The sequence below is a fragment of the Neovison vison genome, chromosome 7 (genome assembly GCF_020171115.1).
Source record: "Neovison vison isolate M4711 chromosome 7, ASM_NN_V1, whole genome shotgun sequence".
Taxonomy (NCBI): Eukaryota; Metazoa; Chordata; class Mammalia; order Carnivora; family Mustelidae; genus Neogale; species Neogale vison.
Genome location: NC_058097.1, coordinates 118,115,657 through 118,142,373, shown reverse-complemented (window position 1 = coordinate 118,142,373; position 26,717 = coordinate 118,115,657). Strand labels below are relative to the sequence as shown.

At 36.9% G+C, this 26,717-nt stretch overlaps 1 protein-coding gene across 3 annotated transcripts in view; it reads left to right on the top strand.

Moving 5' to 3' along the window:
• Window positions 1-26,717, top strand: part of ARHGAP32 (Rho GTPase activating protein 32) — a 201,368-nt gene that overhangs the window by 120,725 nt on the left and 53,926 nt on the right. For all 3 annotated transcript variants that reach the window (XM_044258195.1, XM_044258194.1, XM_044258196.1), the window contains one exon: window positions 15,014-15,095. In XM_044258195.1, the coding sequence (XP_044114130.1) occupies window positions 15,014-15,095 (82 nt within the window). The remainder of the gene's footprint in view (window positions 1-15,013; window positions 15,096-26,717) is intronic.

The following is a 26,717-nucleotide window of genomic DNA, read 5'->3' as shown; positions in this document are numbered from 1 at the left end:
TTATTCCATGTATGTGATAATTATAGATCAGATTCCTGATTTTAAATTTTGAAATAACTGGAATAATGGCTTAGTCCACTGGTTTTCACATACGTATTTTTTAACTCGGTGGAATTGATAATCAAACAGAATCTCACACAGAACCTCAGTGTGAGAAAAGGCAACAGTGGAGTTGTGCTGGTGAGGTTAGTTCAAGTCAGGTGCCCTGGGCCTTATTCCCAGGGGAGCATGTCTGATTGACCTCCCCTGGGTCTTGTGCAGCGTCCCAGAGGGGCCTTAGTAGAGCTGTGTGTAAACACTACCATTGGAAAAGCACTTGTTTAGGTTTCTAGTAGTATATAGTGGTTATATTACCTCACAGGCTACTTTATAATTTTAATTTTTTAAAAAATATTTTATTTGTCAAAGAGAGAGAGAGAACACAAGCAGGAGGAGCAGCAGGCAGAGCAAGAGAGAGAAACAGGCTCTCTGCTGAGCTGGGAGCCTGAGGTGGGACCCTGAGATCATGACCTGAGCTGAAGGCAGACGCTTAACCAACTGAGCCACCCAGGCATCCCTATAATTTTTATTTTTAAAAACCAGTTAACATTCTCAAAATATTAGAAGAACTTGTTCTTTATAGGAAGCTTTTTAAAAATATTTTACTCATTTATTTATTTTAGAGAGAAAGAGTGCGAGGAGGGGGAGGAGCAGAGGGGGAGGGACAAGCCAACTCCATGCCAAGCATGGAGCCTGATGTGGGGCTCAGTCTTACAACCCTGAGGTCATGACCTGGGGTCATGACCTGAGGAAATCAAGAGTCAGACTCTTGACTGACTGAGTCATCGAGGTTCCCATATAAGAATGTTTTTTATTGACTCCTTTTAGAAGGCTAATACTCAGATTTTTTTTTTTATTTCTCTAATGTAAATTGTGTCTGAATTCTTGGAACTTCATAGATTCTGGTATAGATGGGTGGTACAAATTGAGAATGCAAATAATAATCACAAATATACTTCTGTGAGTTTTTTTGTGTTATCAAGTATTACTATTTCTGAAGTTGTCTCTTCCTTCATTTGTCTATTAGGTGATGATTGGTTGACACTGTAGCAAAATACTATAGCCTGGGTGACTTGAGAACTAGGAATTTATTTTCTTGGGCATTTTGGAGGCTGGAAGTTCAAGATGGAGATGTTGTTAAAGTTGGTTTCTTCTGAAGTTTCTCCTCCCAGCTTACAGATGGCTAGCTTCTTGCCATGACCTCATACTCTTTCCTCTGTGTGCACATGTCCCCAGTGTCTCTGTCCCTGTGTCCTAATCACCCCTTCTTATGAGGACATCTGTCAGATTAGCATAGGCACACCCATATGAATTTATTTAATCTTAATTGCCTCTTAAAAGGCCCCATCTCCAAATACAGTCATATTCTGAGATACTGGGGTTGAGAGCTTCAACATATGAATTTTGGGGGGGATATATACAATTCAGCTCATCATAGGTGCCAACCAGCCCTTTAGGGCTGGTTTGAAGGCCATTCAGGTACTCTCACATAGACTTGATAAGGAACAGGGCCCTACCTGAGCCAGCTGTTCTCAGGCACAGCTTAGAGGCATTGGCCATAATTGCTGAGAGGCTGAGGGCTTTTGAAAGAAGGAGCTCCTGGGAGTGGCTGCTCCATGGGTGCTCTGCCCTCCATCCCCCATCCTCAGATGGCAAGGAGGCTGGGCAGCATTTGAAGGGGCCCACTTCATTCTCACAGGCTGGTATTGGGCTCTTATTTTGTTCATGGCAGAAGGCCCTCTTGGCTTTGAGCACCATGCCCCAGGGTGGAACAAGGAAGGCAAACAGGCCTCAGTGTTCCCCTCGGGGCCTCTTAGATACTTGGTAGGTTCAGAAGCAGACAAGATTCCCTGGGAGTTCTAGGAAGGTTCCTGGAGGAGGTGACTTTGGAATGCAGAGTCTTGTGTATTTCTTTTGAGGATAGGATGTCCAGATGACTGAGGCACACAGGTTAGACCTGTAACTGCCCGTAGCTAACTTGATTGATCTTGGACATACAGATGGACTTTGTAAACTGGGCTTTGTCAGTGGACCATGGGGGAGGACACACCAAGGTTAGGAAGGCTGTGCTAATAGTGTAGGGGCTGGGCTTGACCTTGAGGTAGCTTTCAGTGGGTTTTTTCTGGGAGTCAAGACCATTTAGAGCTGACAGTTCTCAGGAGAGAAAATGAAGAGAAGCAAGGATGTGGGCCACTGCTTCCCAGAATGGAGGCCAGCTCTGGTGTGTGTCATGCTCTGAGCACTGCTAGAAAGCTTGCTGGAAATGTGATTGTGCGTGTGCAGGTCCTGTGCATCTCCACTTGCAGGTCTGCTCAACTTGATGTGTTTATGATGTATTACATAGATTCCACTTTTTCTTTTGTTACAGTCATGTGTGTTTGTTGTCTCCTTTCTGGCCAGCTTTCAAAGTATGACAAAGTCCAGGCATCAGTGCGGAAGCCTTCCCTTGGTATTGCTGTGAACCGATGCTGTACAGTTGCTGTTTTTTGTTTTTTTAAATTATTTTTAATTAAGACAATAATAGACCTTTTTAAAGTATAAATTTATAGACTAATTGAGCAGATAGTATACAGAGTTTCATATAATCACCTCCAACCCGGACAGACATATACACAGCTTCCCTTGTTATTAACGTCTTGCTTTATAAATTCATTGTATAGAATTGGCAAAATGCTGATCTTCGTTGACCACCAGCTGATCTGCAGAGATTATAGACAACACAGAATAAGTCCTCTTTCTGGAAGCGCTGTCTAAGGATCTAATGCTTCTTAGATCCTTGGCCAAAGTCACCTGGATGCAGAATGTATGGATATATGTAATACAGAATGCCAGTTTCACATCCTGCCCCATAATGATTGAAATAGTTTTGGGTTTTTTAAATTATAATTAAATGAACCAAATTTCATACATTATTATTAGCTATAGCACATTGTTTACATTAAGGTTCGCTCTTTGTGTTGTATAGTTCTTTGGGTTTTAATAAAGGCATAATGACATGCATCAACCATTCCAGCTTCGTACAGAGTAGTTTCACTGCCCTAAGCCCTGCGCTCTACATTTTCATTCTTCTCTCCCCATAATCCCTGACAACTACTAATCATTTACTGTCTCCATAGTTTTGCCTTTTCCAAAACATCATAGAGTTGGAGTCCTCCAGTGTGTAGCCTTTCCAAATTGGCTTCTTTTCCTTAGCCATATGCATTTAAGGTTCTTCCATATCTTTCCAAGGTTTGATAAGTACTTTTTTGTCACTGATATTAATTGTTGTGGATGTGCCACTTATTGCAGGACATCTTGGCTATTTCCAGGTTTTGGCAGTTACTAATAAAGCTGCTGTAAACATCCATGTGCAGGTTTTTGTGTAGATATAAGTCTTCAGCTCCTTTGGGTAAATACCAGGGAGTGCAGTTGCTGCATCCTATGATAAGCCTGTGTTTAACTTTGTAAAGAAACCACCAAACCGTCTTTCAAAGTGGTTGACCCGTTTTGCATTCCTCCCAGCAATGACACTGATGAGCGTTCTCACCAACATTTGATAGTTCTCAGGGGTTTTTTTTTTTTTGGATTTTAGCCATTTTATTAGGTATGTAGTGGTATTACATTATTGTCTTAATTTGCAAATAAAGTCCAACTTACAGCATTTACTAATATACTTAAGGGTGTTACACTGCTATCTTCATTCTTCTGTTACAAGTAATTCCTTCCTTTAGCACTGATTTTCAATCTTTAGTGCACTTAAAAATCACCAGGGAATCTTGTTAAAATGTCAAGTCCCAGGACCTAAGCCCAGAAATTCTGTCTCAGTGGTTGTGGTACCTTATTTTTATCTATGTCATTCTGGCCCAGGTATTCCTCAGACAGCTCTTCTAGAAGCAGTGCTTACTTTGTACTGTAGGTAAGCTCTGCTAATCATCTGGTGGTTGATAAAGATGAGCATTTTGCCAAGTTCTAGTCTGTGTATTGTTTTAGACCATAATTTAGCTGTGGGAACAGAAGGATTAGTTCATCCATGTGTTTTAATTATACCGTGACTCTGTTTCTTTTCTTAAACTTCTGGGAGTAGGAAGTGTGAAATTATATTAACTATAGTAATTTGAAATTCTGAAATCTGTTTTTAGTTTGTTTCCTAAAGTATATATTGAATCTTTTACCTTTGTTTTACCATAAAATGTACTTAAGCAAAACCCCCCCAAGACCCCAAAAAATAAAAACCCCAAAACTAAACAAAAAAAAAACACCACAATTTTTTTTCTCATTTTTTAAACTAAATGTCACCAGCTTTTGTGCCTGGCTCTAGACCCTTGTTGGAAATATGAGGTAGAGTACCTGGGGAGCCCTTTTTCTTAGGTAAGAGACATAATACAAATATAAAATGTTATTATCTTTCAGGATTATTTGTTTGTGTAGGCAGTTTCTCAGAGTTTTATCTGGGAGCTGCTAGGATCAGAATGACTTGCGAGAAGTATCTTAAAGCTGGGTATTATCAATCAGAATTTTGGGGGCTGGAGACAGGATTCTGAATTTTATCAAGTTTTTCAGATAATTATTAAACACAAAATGTGATAACCAGGGAGCAGTCTCCCATTGTTTATCCTGTGCACAGAAAAAAGAAGAAATTAAACACAGTTTAACAAATGTTCTCTTTTCCACCCAGGAAATCTTTCTTGAAACACATTTGGGATGCACTTAATGGATAGAATACCACTTAGAGATTGACTGAATTTTATACAGCTCACATTCTCTTAGTTCTCCACAAGATGGTAAAGGATCAGCTTTTTAATTTTTCATCGTTGCCTTAGAATATCCTGCTAGGGTCTTTGTGTACAAATAGGAGAGAAGCAGTTCTTGAACAATAACAATGTCCTTACCTCAGGAGTTTCATTTAATTCTATTTTTTTTTTTTGATTTTCAGAAAAGTATTATTTACCCAAAGGGAAGATTTGGAAGCCTGTCCCTCATAGTAGTTTAGTGAAGGAAGGAAGTTTACCTGCTCATTTATTTTAAAAAAAAAAAAGCATATTTATTTATGGGATACAAAGCTGTGCCTTTTTCCTTACTTACTGTTATATGGGACATCATATTTCTTCTCTAGTTAAGTTTTGGGAGATCATGTAAATCTTCATCTGTAATGTTAAATAACTTTAAGGAAAGGGAGTATGTGATACTACAAATAAAAGCAGTCGTAACACTTCTTCATTGCTTCCTTAGTGTGCTGTTCTAAGTGCTTTGCATTGACCTTTAATTCTTACAGCTCTGTAGAGAAGGGACTATTATCTCATACTGATGAAAAACTTAAGTGTAGGGGGTAAAACAACTAGCCCATTGTTATTTCTGCTGTTTAATATCAGAGCTTAGATCAAATCCTAGGTATTCTGGGCAAAGAAGAGATCATAGTAGTAATTTAATGAACCAGTAGTGGCTTGTACTTGTTGACTTGTATGCATAATAGATTTCTACAGCAGAAAAAAATGAGAGTAGATCATCTCTTCTTAACCTGTCATTTAAAAATTGCAGAAATCTAGAAATGAAAGATTTAGATAAATTGTTCTGATTCACAAAGACAGTACGTAATGGTATAGCCAGGATAGTACACAAGCTTGCTGAGTTCCAATTCTGTATTATTTTCACCCCTTGGATCATAAAAAGATGAAAATTTTCTTAAATTATTTTTGTATTTCTTGTTGCTGTTTTTATTTTTCTTGTTAGTGCAATTGGCATTAGCAACTGCCATTGATACTTGTTTCTTGATATCCTCTTGCTAATTTATAACATCAGAGTATGTCCTATCAAATGATATTTAAACATTCAGTTTCATGGAAATTATTGGCAAAATGGCTTAGAGCAGTAGTTCTTAACCTTGTCAAACTCTTCACACCCTTGTTATAATAGGTATTTTCTAAAATCCTTCTGTATGATTTATAACATGACATTGACAAATGATCTAACTACCTACAAGGAATTTCAGAAAAGGGAAAATCATTTTCACATGTAATATAGAAGAAATACAAATATGTATTTAAAGTATATACATATATCCTTGAAATGTAAATATTGGGAGCAACTCCATGAGAATCTTTTATTCTAAATGTAGTCCGTGGACTAACAACATTAACATCAGTCAGCAGATACAATAAAATCTACTTAGAATAACATAAAAAATAAACACTTGGTGATATATCTGAAAAAAATATGAAAGATCTCTGTACTGAAAATTGTAAAATATTTTTTGAGAAAAGTCAAAGAATATCTAAAAAAAAGAAAAAAAAAAAAGGAGAGATACACCCCGTGTGTGGATTGGAAGTCTTTACATTGTATTAAGATGTCATTATTCACCACAGAGATCCCAGTCAAAATCTTGGCAAACTTTTTTATAGAAATTGATAAGCAAATTAATCCAAATGAGAATGCAAAGGAGCTCGACTAGATAGACAAGATAAATTTGGAAAATAACTAAGTTGGAGAGCTAGCATTAATTGATTTGAAGACTTACTGTTAAGGTACTATATCAAGAGGGTATGTTATTAATGGAAGGCAGACGAATAGAATAATAGAATAGAACAGAGGCCAGAAATAGACCCATACATATACATGGACAAATGATTTTCAACAAAGATTCAAATCAATTCAGTGAAGAGCACATGGTCTGTTTTACAAATGGTACCGGAACAAATGGATGTTCATACACAACCATTATAAAACAAAACAAAAAAACTTTGATTTGTTTTTTAAATCATCTGTAAAGACCCAAAATGGATCACATACCCAAATATAAACTAAATGCTGCTTGAAGAAAACATAGGGGAAATTTTTGTGACTTCGGGCTGGGCAGAGATTTCTTAAATATAATATGCGACAAACAATTAATAAGATAAACTGAATTTCATCAATGTTAGAAACTTCTCTTTGAGGGACGCCTGGGTGGCTCAGTTGGTTGGACGACTGCCTTCGGCTCAGGGCATGATCCTGGAGTCCCGGGATCGAGTCCCGCATCAGGCTCCCAGCTCCATGGGGAGTCTGCTTCGCTCTCTGACCTTCTCCTCGCTCGTGCTCTCTCTCACTGTCTCTCTCTCTCAAATAAATAAATAAAATCTTTAAAAAAAAAAAAAAAGAAACTTCTCTTTGAAAAACATCACTCATAAGACAACAAAAATAAAGCTATAGACTGGGAAAAAAATATTGGCAATGATTATATCTGAGAAAGGACTTGTATTCAGAAGGTATTCAATGAGGTAACAGAGCTCAATTTTAAAAGGAGGCAAAGACTGAAACTTCTCCAAAAGGATATATGTCAAATAAATACGGAAAGACATGCCCAGTATCATTTGTTATTAGAGAAATGCAAAGTAAGATATCGCTATGTACTTATTAGAATGGTGACACTGTGGGGGGTTGAAACACACAGGGTTGGTGAGAATGTGAGATGCTACAATTAGGAAAACAGTCTGTCAGCTTCTGGAGTTAAATAGACACCTGCCACTGATCCACGCATTGCACTCCTAGGTCATTACCCAAGAGGAAAAGAAAGCCGACGTCCAAATGAAAACTCATATATGAGTGTTCATAGCAGCCATATGTATAATATGGAAACATTTTACCAACAAATAAATGATTAATGGATAAACAAATGGTGCTGTCTATACAACAGAATAATGCTGGGATAAAAAGGAATGAATTACTGATACATACAGCAACACTAGTGATCCTCAAAATAATTACGCTGAGTGGAAGAAAACACAACAAAAGAATACATTCTTTTGACTCCATTCAAATAAAATTGTAGGAAATGCAAAGTAATGTTTTGTGATGAAAAGTAGATCAGTGGTTGCCTGGTGAGCAGGGATAGTGGTTGGGCAGGGAGAGGGAGAGATTACAAAGAGATAAAAGGGAACTTTTGGGGGTTGATGAATATATTCAGAATTTTTTTTTTTTTTAGATTTTTGAAAGATATTTATTTATGTATTTATTGGACAGAGAGAGAGAGTACAAGCAGGGGGAGCCACAGGCAGAGGGAGAAACAGGCTTCCCACTGAGCGGGGAGCCTGATGTGGGGCTTGATCCCAGGACCCTGAGATCGTGACCTGAGCTGAAGACAGATGCTTAACTGACTAAGCCACCCAGGTGTCCCAAATATATTCAGAATCTTGATTGTAGTTATAGTTTTACAGGTGTCAGAACTTACCAAATGTATATATTAAATATGTAGCAGTTTATTGTCAATTATAGCTCAGTCATATTGGGAAGAAAAAAACTGGAGAAACATCTTTGACTTAATTTTTTTGTATTCAACACAGTTGATAGTTTCTTTCACTTCTTACCTCTGTGCCCCTACATTTGTATATGCTCCTTAATTCTTCATGCCATTTTGATACTATACATTTTTATTTTCTCTTTTCTAGTTTGCAGATTCCTAAAATGTGCTTCTGCTTCTTGTCATCACCCCTTATTCCTACCCTAAAAGGTATACACTGCTATTAGATTTTTCTTACTAAAACATACCTGTTCTGTCCCTCTTCTGCTCACAGTTTATCGCTTTCATTTAATAAAGAAGAAAAACTTCAACCTTTTTTGTCATGATGTGTGAGAACATCCATGATTTCTGACCCTGTTTTACTTCTCCAGTCTTACTTACCGCTACTCTTTTTTTATAAACTCAGTTTCCAGATAAATTTAACCATCATCCCTCCTTCCCTCATTACACGGGTTGCTCTTTTCATCTACTTGTTCTACACTTACAATGCCTTCTCTACCCTCATCTTACTCCTGCTAAGGGGGAAAAGTAAGGTAGAGTCATTAAAATTTTAAACCAACTGTAATTTTATTTGATATGTCATTGAGCTAAAGGGGAAAATTAATCTCATTTGTTAGTTACTTATGATATAATTAGCAGTTGTGCTCAATATTACCATTCCATTGGCCCCTCCAATTTCTGCCATTACCTTGCTTTTTTTACCAAGACTGGGTTCTAGGGCCATCATTATTACATTGACTCATCACAGGTATGTACTCTGTTTCTTCTCTTGCTTCACTAGTGGTTTCTGTTTGGCTTAATGCAAGAATAGACATTTCATTACTCCTCTTAACTTAAGATCTCATCACTATTTTCTTTCTTTCTTTCTTTCTTTCTTTCTTTCTTTCTTTGATACTTTCTTCCCTCAATAGAAATGACAAGATAGTCTTAGTGTTTCTCTGTCTCTTCAGTCTTCTTTTTTACGGCACATCCTCCTCTAGTAGATCCTTGAAAGTTTGGGGTCGAACTGCCTTCTCATTCTCTGCTCTTTCTCTTAAACTATCTTATTTACTCTTTCAGCTTTAAATTCAGTATTATTTGCTCATCTCCCAGATTTGTACCCTGATTCCTGACTTTATTTTTTTAGGGTTTTATTTATTTGAGAGAGAATAAGTGAGCGAGAGAGTGTGAGCACACACTAGCAGGGAGAGGGGCAGAAGGAGAAGCAGATTCCCTGCTGTGTGGGGCTAAATACCAGGACCCTGAGATCATAACCTGAGCCAAAGGCAGGTGCTTAACTGACTGAGCCACGTAGGCACCACTCCTGAGTTTGTTTCTCAGTTTCAAGCCTTAACATCCTTCTGGAAGACTAATGTTTTTAACAGTACAAATTAAGGAGCTGGCATTTAAGTTTGGGAGAAAGTGTAAATAGGCAAAGAAATCAGAAGCAATGTGGTGTTTCTTGGGACATAAAGGTGGGGAGACACAATTAGGAATATCTCAAAGAACCAGTGCAAAAATTATTGGATGGAACCGGGAACTGGGAAGTCAGGAATTGAGGGAATTTGCTTACAGTTTTAACTCCTTTCTCTGTAGTAGCAGCAGCTGCTTTGTCTCATCCTTCTCCTTTTTTTGAAAACAACTTTCTAGTTCTAGCAACTTGGAGGTAATTAAAGATTCAGACCTAGTTCCAAAATCTTAAGATACGGACTAATTGACTAATTAACTTATGGTATGATTAACTGTGACTGGGATGGTGTTGGCAGGGGCACGTAGCCTGGACTGGACAGAGATCCTAAGACGGAGTGAGTTCTTGAAGAATATTTGGGGAGTGGGAAGAAGATAATTGACATTTCAAGGTGGGAAAGCTGAATTTGTCTTGTTTGAATATCCAGAGTGGTATGATTTTTCTTTAGCAATACAGAGGCATGCAAATAGGGTGGTATGTTGATTTATTTTGGAGAAGGCTATTAGATTGGTTTGGCAGAAAGTTAGTATTATGAGGAGATTAAGGGTGCTGATATTTTTTAAAGTACAAATGATCAATCACAGGGTTCACACTAGGTAGCAAAAAAGAGAGATTGGAAGGGGACTAGGTACCCTAATGGGGAAATACATGAAGGGAAGGGGATGTAGTACCTCCGAATTTGACCTTCATTTGTCATGGAATATATGAATACTAGAGGCCTGGGAGGAGAGAAAGTTGTAGTCTGAAAATGAAAAATTGGAAACTCTCTGAGGCCATTTCATAGTAGTTGTTTCAGTTGATGAAAAATCTGTGGCATGCCTCTGGAAGTTAAGAGCATTACTTTACTATGCTTAATAAAAAACATATTTTGTTATGCTAACAGTATCAGAGTTTCAGTAGCTATTAATTACATAAATCAACCACTAGAATAGGAATTTTAAAAAATCAGTGATAAGCACGTTGTTGTTGTGTTGAAGTTTCCTTTATATGTTGAGTAGTTCCTCAGAGAAACCGCAGTTAGGATTAGGCTCCATTGGTAAACAATGACTTTTTTCAGTTCCCGCCGTTATCAAAGTTCCAGCCTTACCTTATTGCAGTAGTGCCTTATCTAACATTTCCTTGCTGTTGTACCAAAATATTTTTTCAGTACATTCACTTTTGTATCCAGACTTATTTTACAGTTTGAGCCGATCCTTAAGGTAGAAGACGGTTCAGAGAATCAGATTGGAGTCTTACATTTAGATCTGTCCTTCTTCACTCGCAGTGAGGTTGCTGTACACTTGTCAGGCTGCTTGAAACCTACTCCTAGGACTGTTAGAGTTAGGATCGGTCCCTGACTGAGTATATAGGTTTGGATTAGTGGTGAGCCAGAGCAAGTTGTGAATTTTTTTGGAATGTTGTAGCACAATTGGGAAACACAGTTGCCATTAAAAAATAAAGCATGTGAGTTTACAAGTCAGTGAATTGTATTAAAAATAAAGGTTATAAACACTTTATTTGTAATTATTTTACTGTATTTTGCTGTTATTTGTGCTGTTGAGTAATTTCCATCTAGTATTCTTTAAGGCATAAAATACCGCATAACAGGCCGCCCTGTCTCTTTTGAGCTCTGCATTAAGTTGTGCCATGCGGGTGGCTTGAAATCAGCCATGGTCAGGGAGTATTTATACCACGGACTCTGGCAAATGCTACAAATCAAGGCCCTTCCTCCTGAAGGACCAGGTGTTCAACATTTACCAGCACACTGTGGCATACATAGTAGTCTTCTCTTATCCATGGGGGTACCTTCCAAGACCCCCAGAGAATGCCCCAAACTATGGATAGTACTGAACATTATTATATCTACTGTGTTTGTCCTCTACATATATATATATATATATATACCTATGATAAAGTTTATAAATTAGGCACAGTAAGAGAGTTACAAAAATAATAATAAAATAGAACAATTATAAAAATATGGTAAAAGTTATGTGAATGGGATCTCTCTCTCAAAATATGTTAGTGTACTATACTCATCGTTCTTGTGATGATGAGGTGATAAAATGCCTATGTGATGAGTTGAAGTGAGGCAAATTTGGTAGGTATTGTGATGTAAGGTTAAGCTGCCATTGACCTTCTGACAACGCATGGGAAGGAGGATCGTCTGCTTCCAGACCATGGTTGACCATGGGTAACTGAAACAGAAGGCAGAACCTACGGGTAAGGGTAGAAGGGTCAACTGTAACAGTACTTCTTGCTTTTTCTCACTTTATCTCAAAGATTTGGGGGGAAACTACCAAATTGAAAATCTTTTTTCCTTCCTGGAATCTCATCCCTGACTTCTTGCAGCCTTATCTTTAAGGTTTTTTCTTCTTTTACTATATTTTTATTCTATTCTATTTTATTCCTATGTGTTTTTACCCATTCTTCTGCCCGATGGGCTCTAGATGTTGGTCTTTTCTCTCTCTTCCATCTTACTGCTATAGGTGAATCTCATTTTGATTTCTGCCAATATACCCAATTTCCCTCACCATTCTCAGCTGTAAAAATTAGAGCTTTAGAAATTGTCACTGCTGGCAGAAAGAATATATGAAACGGGATGACATAGCTCATAGATCACAGTGCCAGAGTTCCTGTCACTTTTAACATTTGACATTTTGTGTTTATCAGAATTGTTTATATTTCATGAAATATTAGCTTAAGCATGAGTCAGAAAAGTAAATGCTCATTAACTGTATTTTTAGAGTTAGTTATATTCTCTTTTTCATTCTTGTGTATATTTTCAACAGAACACAGCCTCATTTTTTTTGTAATGGAAATTTTATAATATGAAAACAGAATCTATTGCCTTTCACTAATTTCTAGAATCAACTCTTCCAACTGAAAGGCTTATTAACAGGAGTGCTTTTGGTTTCGAGAAACAGAAAAGTGAACAGAAAAAGTGGCTGATGGTCACTGTTGAGTTAGCAATTTAAAGATGCTAGACAGAAATTTCTAAGATTCTCTTGGTCTTTCTTTTAAGGTCAACTGATGGTTCCTACAGATCTAATACCTGCATCACAGCAGGACGAGGGAGCTGGAACAGTAGCAGTAGAGCCGTATGTGCATTTGCTCTGGCTACACCCAGATGCTAGGAGCCTGGGCACTGAGTAAATAGTTTAGCTAATAGTAATATTACACTTTATGCTAATAGTAATATTATACTTTATAGTAGTGATATTATACTTTATGTTAAAGGAAGACAGGTGAGCAGGGATTGGAGACAGGCCTTAAGTGAAGTTACCATGGACCGCTACATAGTACACAATGTCATGTTCACTCATATATCTAAACCTAATGCACTGAGACAAATTTAAAAAGTGCAAATGTAGCTAATATATGATGTAGTTGTCCAAAGAAGTTCATTATGGTTTGTTCAGTCTAGGAAGTGATGGAAAACTAGTTTTATTTGCTGAAAGGTATTTGAGTTTAGAAAATAGTGCTTTCACCCAAATCATTGTGGTAGCTAATATTATTCCCATTTTTACAAAGTAGGAAATTGAGACAGGTGTTAATTGATTTGCTCCAGATCGCAGAGCTTAGTAAATGGGCAGGCCAAGTTTAGAACCTGGTCATTTCTCTCTAGAAAATTGCAGAAAATGTTTATAAATCAAAATTAATTCTTATTTTATGGGAAAAATGATATTTGATAGGGAAGGAACTCAAGTCCACACATGGACAAGGTAGTAAGTGTTATGTGTCATCCATTTAATGGTGAAGCCTGAGCCCGCTAGGCTTCGGGGAGCCAGCACATAGGACACTAACACTTAGTGCGTGCTTACTACATGCGTTTAGCTTATACTGACCCATCTAATTCTTACAACAACCCTTATGAACTAGGTACTATTACTGTGTTTAGATGAAGAAACTGAAAACAGAGAGGCTTAGTCACAAACCTGACCTTGTAAGCAGCAGACCTAGAACTGACCCAGAACTGAACCATTAACTCTTACCATTGAGGCTACACATTGGCCATGACACCATCCACCCTCTCACAATAACTGATTTGTTATGAGGAGGATTTCTCAAGCTGATTCTTAGCTGGTTCTTTCTAATTGATCTCGGAAGAATTCCTACTCTTTTATCTACATAGGACGTTGAATAAAATATGGTATGAAATTTCACCAGGAAAACACTTAAAGCTGCATTTTGGAAAGCAATGTATAGGGACTTTAAGAATCCCAAATTCAAATATCTTTTCAACAGACCTGATAACATGTTAATAGCCCCTTTTCAGCTCATGATAACTGGTTACATCTTCATAATTTTAAGAACTACCATGGAATATCGATCCAGAAATTGGAATAAGAATGCAGCAAATACATATGTGAAAATAATCCCACACAGATGGAAGTTATACAGCTCAGAACTTCATGATGAGTCATAACTTTTGGAAGACCATTCCATTCTTCCCGAGTCTGTCAACAGAGGGATGTAAAAAGTGATGTAGTTTTCATGTTCAGCGTTAACATCTGCTGCATGGTAGCCTGATTATATTCCTATCTAAGGAAACATCTATAAATATTGGCAGAGATCTCCTTTTTACTTTTGTTTCCAGGCTGTTTATCTCTGTATTTATTCTATTGGCTCTGCAGTGTATCTCCGTGTAATTTGGGTGATCTGTGGTGAGCTCAGCATTTCCCTAATACAACTCCTTAGGATTCTATACCTAACGTCAGGAGCCGTTCTGCCACCAGGTCAGAGTGGTGTGTTTTCGGAGCCAGAGTCCGTCATTACCACCAAGATTAGTTGTTTCCTTCTCTTTTGCTTTCCCACGTATTTATACACTACTAGCAACAGTAAATATCAGGATTTTAAATGAGTGATTGTTTCACCAGTTTATTTTAACCCTGTCATATATAGAAGATAATAAATATAAAAGTTGGCCATAGATACAACAATACAACTATGTTGAAATTACAGCAAGTTTTTAGAGGTAAAAATTGTAGTACTTCTTGTATAGCTTGATATCAGACTAAATATTTTAATTTGTATAAAGAAAGTTTGAGAAATTAAAAGCTAAAACTGAAGAAGCAGACTTGGATATTTGGACTAATAATACACCGCTCTGTATACACATAGCAACAGATTGTTTTATTATTTGTTTGTGTAATTGGTATCATCTGTGATTTAGAGTCTTGGAATAACAGAATCCTTTGGGAGGGACTGTGGAGTACATTACTGGAATGGAATTGGCAGTGTTCACATACTGTTCTGTGTTCTGGTTTAGAATTCTCTTTGCTGCTTTTCTTCCTTAGGTGGGACTCTTCCCTGGACACTGTGTTGAGTTAATTAATCAGAAAGTTCCCCAGTCAGTGACCAACTCAGTGCCAAAACCAGGTGAGTATACTTTTTCATTAGTATGGTTTTCTTATCAACTGTTAAAAAAAACAGATTTTCTCTTTTTGGTAAATACATAGCTTGTTTTGCTGTTCTTCCCATTTATTGATACAATATGCATCCTTAATTTTATGTGGTTTTGATTTTTAATATATTATTTCTCTGTTGATGATTTCACAAAGGTGCATTTGACATTTTAGATAATTTCAAAGAACTACTTGGTCCATTAGGTTTTGTCCTTATTTGTTTTGTATTATAGTAGGAATGTAGCTTATTAATGAGCACAGTGATAGAATAAAAATAACAAGTTTAAAGAATTCACAGAGATGGTATGATTAGCTGAAAATTAATAAATTAAAGAGAATGGATGTTTTATCGATGACTATGAATATCAAAGGTATTTTATTTTTTAAAACTGTTTTAAACAGCGTTTTCATTACTTAGTGTATTCACAGTGCTGTGTAAATATGTGGACTGTTTTATGAATAAGTAAAGCTATGTCTCAGGGGGTGGAAATCAAGAAAATGGAAGTTTTTGTTTTTATTGGGGTGATTTATTCTAGGCATATTCTATAGAATACTTAGCCTGAAAGTTTTTAGTGTGATACAAATTTTTTAAAGGAAAACAACACAGACTGAAAGACTTTGGAGGGAAGAGGAAGTAATCAAATTTATTTCTCCCTACTCTCATTATTCCTTTGCCTTTCTCCACCCTTCTCCCTACTCTGCCCCAGTAGAAGAAAAAGAAAAGATTTCTGGGCCTCGGAATTTATTTGGATTGTTTTCCATAAGGTATTTTCTAGTGTTAGGACCTATGTGTGAGAATTAGGAGGAAGAAATCTTATTGTTTTCCCATCTCTGTTCCTAAAGTATATATCACACTATCTTTGCTTATAGTATTTGGGTAAAAGTAAAGGGCAATAACCCCTTTTGAAGCTTATTTCTTCACAGAAAGTTAGGAATTGTAAAATTTTAGGCAGACTACCTTTAATGTTTAGTAGAGAAAAATTGTTCTCTGCAGTTCTACTCGAGGCAGGTTTCTTAGTCTCTTTTCAAGACATTTTTATCCTCTGTTAAATCTCCCTTCTTTGGGTAAACACTATTTAAAAAAAACTTTCTCAGTGGGTACTTGCTCAGTAAATGGTCACTAGTGGTTGCAATGACTATAGGCTTCTTTTCTAAAATACGGCGTTATTAACTTTTGGTCTTTTGTTATTAGCTTCTTTGACTTAGCATAGTGTTCTCAAGGTTTAGCCATGTATCAGAATTTAATTCTTTTCATGGCTAAATAATATTCCATTGTAGGAGTCTGCTATACTTTATCAACTCATTTTTTAGTCATTTCCATTTTTGGCTATGAATAATGCCTTTATGGACACTGATATACAAGTTTTTTTGTAGATAAATATTTTTATCTCTCACGCATGTATCTAGGAATGAAATTGCTGGGTCACATAGTAGCTCTGTGCTTAACCTTTTGAAGAACTGACAGACTGCTTTACAAAGTAACTCACCATTATACAATACCCCTGGCAGTATAGGAGAGTTTCAGATGCTGATATCCTTGTTATTGTGTTTTTGATTGTTGCCATCTTAGTGGTAGTGAAGTGGTATATCTTAATGAGTTTGATTTGCCTTTTCCTGATGACTAATAATGTTGAGTATCTTTTCATGTGTTTATTAGCCATTTGCGTGTTTTTGGAGAAATATCTATTCAGATTCTTTGCCCGTTTTTTAATTGCGTTGTTATTTTATTATTGAGTTGTAAGTGTTCTTTATATATTCTAGATACAAGTCCTTTATCAGGTAACATGATTTGCAAACATTTTCTCACATTCTGTGAGTTGTCTTTGCCTGTCTTTATTCTGTCTGTTGAAGCATAAAAGTTTTTAATTTTGATGAAGTTCAGTTAATTGTTTCTTTCATTACTTATACTTTTTTTTTTTTTTAAAGCTTATAGTAGCTTTATTCACAATTGCCAAAGCCTGTAAGCAAGCAAGATGCCTTTCATTAGGTGAATGAATACAGAAACTATACAGAAACATCCACATTACTTATACTTTTGATGTCTTATTTAGGAAGACTTTGCTTAACCAAGGTCAAGATTTACTCCTATATTTTCTTCAAAGAAGTTTATAGTTTTAGGTCTTAGATTTCAGTCTATGATTAATTTTGAGTTAGTTTTTGTATCTGGTGTGAGGTCCAACTCCATTAGACATATAAGAATCTCAGTACTATTTGTTGAAAAAAAGGTTATTCTTTCCCCCATTGAATTGTCTTAATTCCCTTGTAGAAAATTAATTGGCCTTAAACATACAAGTTTATTTTTGTACCTTTGTCTCTATTCCACCGATCTGTATGTATATTCTTAAGGCCAATTCGACTCTGTTTTGATTACATTTGTTTTGTGGTAAGTTTTGCTCTTAGTTTATTCTTTCTCAGGATTGATTTGGCTTTTCAGGGTCCTTTGCAATTCCATATGAATTTTAGAATCAGATTGTCAGTTTCTACAAAGAAGTCATCTGGACTTTGATAGGGATTGTATTGAATCTCTGTATCAATTTGGGAAGTGGTACCATGTTATCAGTATTTATTAAGTCTTCCAATCCATGAACATAGGATGTTTTTCTGACCTTCTTTAATTTTGTTCACTGTTTTGTAGTTTTCAGAGTGTAAATTTTCTTTTTTTTTGTTAAATTTATCTTTTTTCTTTTTGATGCTATTGTAAACAGCATTATTTTCTTGATTTCATTTTCTTATTCATTGCAAGTAAATACAAACATAATTCATTTTGTATACTAGTCACATATCCTGAAATCTGTTGAAATGTATATTCTAATAGTTTTTTTTTTAAGTTGGATTCCTTGGTATGTTCTATATTCAAGATCAAGTTATCTATGAATAGAGGTATTTTTACTTTTTCTTTTGCAATCTGGATGCTTTTTGTTTCTTGTTCTTCCCCAAGTTCCCTGGCAAGACCTCTAAGAATGGCCATCTTTGTCTTATTTCTGACTTTAGGAGAAAACATCCTTCATTCATGGGATTTACATAGATGCCCTTTATCTTGGGTCTTAGTTTGTTGAATGATTTTACCATGAAAGGGTGTTGACTTTGTCTAATACTTTCTAATCTATCTGTTGAGGTGATCATGGGTTTTTGTGGTCTCTATTTTGAGGTTACTAAATTCAGCATCAAAAATGTATTATGGTTTCTCATGCATTATTTTTATATATTTCTGCTGTGTAAACTTAACCTGTTAGGTATTAAGTCTCATCTTTGATAATTCTGCCTCGGAGGTATACTGTAAACTTAGTTTTTAAAAATTAGCTTAATATTGGTATTGTGCCAATTAAATACTTTCTCATATTTTGAATGAGAAAGTGACATTTCTAATAGTGATAACCTCCAGAAGCTTTTTTTTTTTTAAATTTATTTTTATTTGACAGATAGAGATCACAAGTAGGCAGAGAGGCAGGCAGAGAGAGGGAGGAGGAAGTAGGCTCCTGGCTGAGCAGAGAGCCTGGTGCGGGGCTTGATTCCAGGACCCTGGGATTATGACCTGAGCCGAAGGCAGAGGCTTTAACCCACTGAGCCACCCAGGCACCCCCAGAAGCTTTTAAAACTTGAGAAAGTTGGGCACCTGGGTGGCTCAGTGGGTTGGGCCTCTGCCTTCGGCTCAGGTCATGATCTCAGGGTCCTGGGATCGAGTCCTGCATCCGGCTCTCTGCTCTCTCTTCCCCCTCTCTCTCTGCCTGCCTCTCTGCCTACTTGTAATCTCTCTCTCTATGTCAAATAAATAAATAAATAAAATCTTAAACAAAACAACCAACAAAAACTTGAGAAAGTTAATCAGTTATTGATAGTTCTGGAAGATAAGTTTCTATTAATAAACCTGAATGACACTGTTAATTCTAAATTAGTGATGACATGTAATGACAGCACACCTTCAAAAGCTAATATTTTATCTTTTGTGAGCTGCTTTGCAGGGTTGGCATAAGGAAATGTGCATTCTTAATGTATTTTGAAAAGGATGATGTGAATTCTCTCAGCCTCAGGCTTGTTTCACACTTTAAAACTGTCTTTGCCTACAGTATAAACAACTTGAATGTTCTATTTATTTTTAACATTGCCATCTGTTACTGTTAGATGCCAAATCTGAAAGATGCAGCTATAGTTTGAGTCTGAAATTTAAAGCTCCCTATATTATTACACAACAAGGGCAATAGGAAAAATTTTTCCTTTGGAGCTCTTCTTAATGATCTCAATATGTTCAATTATTTGTGTATGTAAAAATAAAATCAATGAGTCACCATGTCCCAATCAAGAAAGCAAGGATTCATGCTGCCTTAAGAAGAAGGAGGTGTGGTAAAGTGGGGTTGAAGGGGGAGAGAGGGAGAGAAGGAGAAAGGAAGACAAGAAGAGGAAAGAAAAGAGGAAGAAAGATAGAAGCTTGTCCATAAGAAACTGGCAGTTAGTTCAGTCACTACAGGTTATGGTTTGATGGTGGTAGATGCGATTGAGATAGGGGGAAGAAGGGAAAGCATATGTGTTTTCTTTCAGTTTATCCTGTTCAGAGTTGATGGAGCAGTTGGATTTATTTACTGATCTCTTTCTTCAAGTTTTTAGTTTTTTCAGCTATTATCTCTTCAGTGTTTTTTTTGTGCAATAGTTGCTTTTTCTCTTTTCCTTTCCACATTGGTTACACTCTTTGATGTTGTCTCACACATCGTCTTTTCAGTTTAGATACTTTGTTTTGACCTATCTTAAAATTCATTGATTTTTCTCTTCCTGTAGGCTTCTCTTAAGCCCATCTAATAAACTCCTTCCATTCTTACATATGCTATTTCTTAGATCAACATTTTGTCTTTTTTATAGTTTCTGTGGTGGAATTCCTCATTTTCTCATATTAGCTACCTTTTCATATAGAAAGAAAGAAAAAGAGGAGTTGGGGGGGTGGAGAAAGGAGAGAGAGGAAAGTAGGGAGAGGGGATAAGAGAAAAGCAAAGCAAAGCTCATTTTTGAAGTATGAACTTCTTAAAATGAAGGGCATAGGGAATTTAGAAGGCAGCTATGCTCCCCACTATACCACCAAAGCCCGCTCATAGGGAATTTAGAGATGCAAAGTCTCTGAAAACAGAAAATTTGAACAGAAATATAAAAATATCTCTTTGAAGGATTGGAAAGTTAATAAAGCAGTAAACACTTACTGAGCTAAGGTTAAGAGGAAGAAGAACATCCTGAAGAGCGACCCCAGTATTATGGAGACATTATTTCCCTAGGGTATCTACTGATGGAGTAGAGAAGGTCACAGTGTTAGTTAGTTCAGAGCCCAGTAGGTTAGAGTTGCTGATAAATACCCCAAGATTTGAGTTAGAATTTTTGTGGAAATTGATAACTGATTCTAAACTGATTCTAAAATTTATATGGAAATGCAGAGCCCCAAATACCCAAGACAATTTTGAAAAAAAAAAAGTGAGAAACTTACTTAAATATCAAGATTTATTTGGTTTTTAAAAAGATGTATTTATTTATTTGAGAGAGAGAGAGAGAGAGCACCAGGATGGGGAGAGGGGGCAAAGGGAGAAAGAAATCCTAAGCAGATTCCTTCCTCTCTGTTGAGCTTGATCCCACTACCCTAAGATCACGACCTGAGCCAAAACCAAGAGTTGGGCGCTTGACAGCCTGCACCACCCAGGTGCCCCAAGATTTATTGTTAAAACTTCAGTTTTTAAGATGATGGTGTTGATTCAAGAGTAGACAAATAGATGAGTGGAACTTAGTGTCCAGAAACAGACCTGTGAATGCATAGATATTTGATTTATGACAAAGGTGGCATTGCAGAGCATTATCGAAAGGATAGTCATTTCCATAAATGTGCTAGGTCACCTTGAGATATATATACACATATATGTATATATAATTATTTTTTTTATTTAACCTGTATATAAAATCATTTCCAGGAGGAGAGTTACAGATTTGTATGTGAAGGGTAAAACAATAAAACTTTTGGAAGATAATATAGTAGAATATCTTCATGGCTTGTTTTCATGATCTTGGGGCAGATATAAACAGTAATCATAGCCAAAAAGCTTAATAATTCAACTTAATTGAAGTTCAGAACTTTATCCTAATAAGCTATTAAGGTAATGAAGAAGGCAAGTCACAAAATGAGAAAGATATTTGACAAAGGTCACATAACTAAAGTATGTGAAGAGTCAATAAGAAAAGGACGAATAAACTGATTTAATTGAGTAAAAACTTGAACAGATACTTTAGTAAGCACATGACAAAAAGGTCAACATCATTAGTCTTAGGGAAATGCAATTTGAAATCTTACTGACTAATGCATAGCCACCAGAATGGTTAAAATATAAGAAGAACAATACCAAAGGTTGGCAAGGATATATATCAGTGGGAATTCTCACATGCTAATAGTGGGAGTACAATGTGGGACAGTCATTGTTTGGCATTATATACTGAATTAGACACATACCCTGTGACCCAGCAGTTTCATTCTTAGATATATATATAGAATGCTTATAGCAACTTTAGTCCTAATTGTCAAAAAAACTTGAAAATCTCAGAGGTATTCCATAATGGGATGGATAAATGAAGATACATTCATTGAATGGATTCTTCTACACCAATGAAAATGAAATGAGTTCAACAATATGGATGAATTTCACAAAAATGAATGTGGAGTCGAGTAAATGTTGAAGGCTGCTTTTTATACATACATACATACACTGTATAATTCCACAAAGATAAAGAGAGAATTCAAAATCATAGAGCTCAAGACTGTTCTGTGGTGTTAGAAGTCAGAATATCAGTTACCTTTGGAAAGAAGGAAGGGGGTTAGATGATTGGGATGGGTAGGACAGAGAAGATTCTGGAGTGCTAGTAATGTTCTGTTGATCCTGGTGGTGATTGTACAAGAATGTAATGTTGAGGATCTTTTTATGTGCTAATTGGCCATTTGTAGAAAAATGCCTTTAACGTCCTTTGTCATTTTTGAATTGGTCACTTTGCATTTTTTAAGTATACCTCCATCCAGATGAATATTCATTACAGTATTGCTTTAATATTCCGATGTTGGAAATCACATTTTCAAAATAGATTCGCTATTTCCATACTGTAAAATACTCTGCAGCCATCAAAAAGAAAGAGGAAGAGGCATAGGAAATTTTTGTTGTTAAATGAAAAAGCAAATGACAGCATAGTATGATCCCATTGTAAATTCATAAAAGAGGACCTGGAAGAATACATGCCTAATTGTAAAGGGTAATGGGATTCCAATGGAGATAGCAAGAGACAGTTCATTTTTTCTTTGTTTCTGTATTATTTAACCCCTTTACAATAAACATGTATTACTTTATAAAATATGAAAAAAATGATTGTACCTCCTCTTAATTCCATCCTGTCCAAATAAGTAATTTCCAAGGGTCCTTCTTAATGCAGCCACCCCATAAAATAGATATTTTCTTTTTCTTTTTTTTTAAGATTTTATTTACTTAAATCACAAGTAGGCAGAGCAGCAGGCAAAGAGAGATGGGGAAGCAGGCTCCCAGCTGAGCAGAGAGCCTGATGCGGGGCTTGATCCCAGGACCCTGAGATCATGACCAGAGCTGAAGGCAGAGGCTTAACCTAATATTTTCTGACAATAGCTCTAACTTCTTAGATAATTTATTCAATTTATGTATATGTATGAAAAGCAGCACAGCTGAAGGGACAAGAGAATAGGCTCCAACTTTGTTTTAATCTCTGAGCCACATTTTACTGTGAGTGCACATCATTTGGCTTCTCTGACTTTTAATTCCCTTATCTAAAAAGTGAGGCGGCCCTTTGAAGATTAGGGATAAGACATTTAAAGCCCCTGGATATTTAATAAATGTCAGCTGTATTATTTATTGATATATGCTTAGCACTGTTATGTTATTTAAACTCCAGAGTATCACAAACTAGATTTAGTTTACTTAGATATGAAATTAGTATTTATTTGTTGGTAAAATCTTTATACCAACATGTAATTGTATATCACTGAAAGAAATGAATTACAGTAGTTTTCGTGGGACCACGGTTGGGGAGGGAGCCTCTGTCAATGGCTCCTTGAATAGAGTTTGCATTATAAATTTTTGTCTTACTGTTTAGTGACAGCTAAATTTTTTGATTAGTAGACATAGAAGTAGCTGAGGCCTTCATTTAGGGGAAGGACTTAGTAATTAGATGTAATACTGTTGAAATCCTTATATTAAGAAGTAGTTTATAAGGTAACAAATTAACCCAAATATGTAGCATAGTTTTAAAATAAAATTTTTTGTTTGTTTGTTTTCTTCTTTTAGGGAACTGGTCCTCTAGTGACTCACTTCCTTTGTTGTTTTACTTTTTTTTTTTAACCAATTTTGCCTGATTGTAGTTTTTCTCTTTTCTTTTCTTTCTTTCTCTCTCTCTCTCTCTCTTTTTTTTTATTGTTGTTCCTGAATTGTTTCTGTTTTCTTTCTTTGAGTTTCTCACACTTTGCTCTTCTGTAACCATGTTTCTTTAACATGTCACTTTATTACGAACTAACCAGACACTTTATATCAAATAAAGTAAGTTACATTTTTACTTACATTATGTGCACTGAGTTTTTGCTTATAATCTGGAGGCTAATCCTTCAAGAATCAGATATTAAAATTGGTACCCTAGGAGGCCTTGATATTAGATTCAAAGGAGTACCAAAATGCTAGAAGGCCCTGAGGAGTTTGCTTTCAAATACACTGCAAGCAACAGAATATTTTCATACCATGTATCAAGGACAAACAGAAGATTCACACCAGCACGTATCTGTAAAGTGCTTTAGAGTTTGTGGATGCTTGTATTTCCACTATGTGAATTGGAATTCGAATCTTGGTACAATCCTGTGAGGTACTGGTAATAGGGAGAGTATTTCAATCCCCTTCCACACCTGTGTTAACAAGTGGGGCCACTGAGACTCAGGGAGGTCAGACAGCTTGCCTGAGGTTTCACAACTAGGATTTACTGACGTCTTCTGACATCTGGCTGAATCTGTGGCCAACACTTATGTAGCTCTTACTATGTGTCATGTCCTGTACCAAGACAAAGATTAGCTCGTTTGCTGTTCAGTAACTCAAAATCTAGAATTTGTCCCACTCTAGAATATTGAGTAGAGATACAGTTTGATATTCTCTCTCTCAAAACAAATATTTATTTATTATGTTTAGCTTTTATTATAATAGGAGTGAATGAGAACATATTTGGATTTCCACAAGGCTTCTACCAACAGAAGAGAAATTAGGGCAAAAACTGGATTAAATGGAGGCTGACAAGAAGTGCTTATAGGACCCTGCTTAATATGATTTCAGTCCCACCATCATCCTTGCTAATGCCTCTCTAATTAATCCAAAAACTATCCTACAGTCTTTCCTCAAGCCCGCACTCTGGACTCTATTCTGTTCTAGCACTTTGAGCCATCTTCTGCTCCCCTGTTCCAGTCTTTCTTCCCGTGTGCTCTAACGGGCTCTGCGTCTGTGTGCTCTGAATACACATGTGCTCAGAGCTTTCCCCGTGCTCCAGCTATGCTAGAGCATAAAATGCTCTCCTCCCCAATTTGGCCACTTGCAATCCTCTCTGCTTCAAGATTCAGGCGGTGACCGACTTCCTACATGAGCGCTTCCCTGACCCGTCTCTCCCTCACCCATCTCCTGTTTACCCCTAGCCAGACTGAATAGCAGCTCCGACTTGCTCATGAAATTGCCGTCTCCTCACAAGGGGCAAGTGTGTCTCATCCATCTTTCTCTCCCTCACAGAAGGTTCGTACAATGGTTGTATAATTAATTACTGTCTCAATATTTACTACTATGATGAATTTTTAGAATACAGCTTTTATCTGGAAATCCCTGGATTCAGAAAACTTCGGTGATTTCCTTCTGTTCCAGAATTACGTATAAAATCTTTAGTCTAGAATTTGAGGTGCTCTATCAATACTAGAACTAACTTATCTTTGTGATCTAACTCATATTTAGTGTCAGTAACCCCTTTCCTTACCTTGCAGTATGCTTTGGGGTCTCCCTCCTTCTCTTTGACTATTGATTTTTCTCCTGCCTCAAATGACTTACTGTGTTCTTCATGAAGGCTCTTCAGGCCAGTGTGTGCTCATTTTGCTTGACAGATAGTATTAAAAACTGTGTATTCTGATTCAGTGGGCCTAGGGCCAGACCTGAGGCTCTGCATTTCTAATAAACTCCCAGGTAATTCCATGATCCTGGTCCCAAGACTATGTTTTGAATAACAAGGGACAGTATTTAGTCTGCAGTAGCTATTGTTTGTGTCAGTCATTTGGAAATAGTGTATAGTAATGAGTTCACTTATTTTGAACTTGATATTTCATTTTTTGTGTCTTTTTTCCTTATCTGCTTGTTGACATATATTTTATTTTATCCTGATTTACATCCTCTATATATAACGCTTGTTCTAAAACCATTGATTGATAATTATAAGCATGAATATTTTCTTTTTTTAAAAGATCCTATTCACTTATTTCAGATCAAGAGAGAAAGAACGAACGTGTTTATGCAAGTGCATGAGCTGGCCGTGTTGGGGGAGGAGGAGGGGCAGAGGCATAGGGAGAAGCAGGCTCCCACTGAACAGGGAGCCTGACTGGGGCTCGATCTCAGGTCCCTGGGATCATGACCTCAGCCAAAGGCAGATGCTTAACCGACTGAGCCATCCTGTTGCCCCAAACTTGAACAGTTTTCACTCTAGTAATCACAAATGTTTCCTGCCCCTCCTGTATGCCCTTTAGCCAATGCTAGGAATGGGCCCCTAGTGAGTCTTCTTCTTACCCCCAAGTAAGTAAACCTTTTCCATTTTTGGTCATTTCCAGTATTCACTCATTCATTGATCAGAATTTGCAGAGTACATACTAAGTCCTAGGGCTAAGACAGCAAACACAATAGACAGAAATATTGTCATTTTGGGATTTATATTCAAGTGTGATGAGAGAGAAGAAGGTAAACAAGTAAAATATGCAGTATGGTAGGTAAGTGCTTTAGAAAAATGAAGCCTGGAAGGGGGTGCGGGGGTTAGGAAGTGTGGGTATGTGGCTCATGTGGGTTTGTAATTCCAAAGGAGGGTAGAGTTCTTGGGAAGGGCTCATTAGAAGGTTGCTTTTGAGCAGAGGCCTGAAAGAAATGAAGGGAGCTATGCACTTACCTGGGGGGAGTTTTGCTTGAGGATGCTGAGCTGCACGTTTGCCTGGTTTGTCACAGGATTTGCTAGAAGTTTGACTAGAACAGTGAGTGACGTGAGATGTGGTTTGGAGGTGAAGGGAGGGGTCGGGTTCTCTTTGGGGCCTGGGTGCCACTGGACGGATTTTGGCTTTCATTTAAAATTAGATGGGAAGACATTAGAAGGTTTTGTGCAGAGCTTTTATTTGACTCGACTGACCTTGTTTAGCGGATCATTTTGGTTGATGTGTTAAGGAAAGGAGAAGATGCGGGCGCAAGAAGAGAGACTGGTAACTGTTGCAGTAGGCCTGGCAGGAGAGGGGGGGTGGCTCAGAGCAGCACGGTAGCTGTGAAAGTGGGGAGAGGTGATTGGATTCTGGATATATTTCTGGCCATGA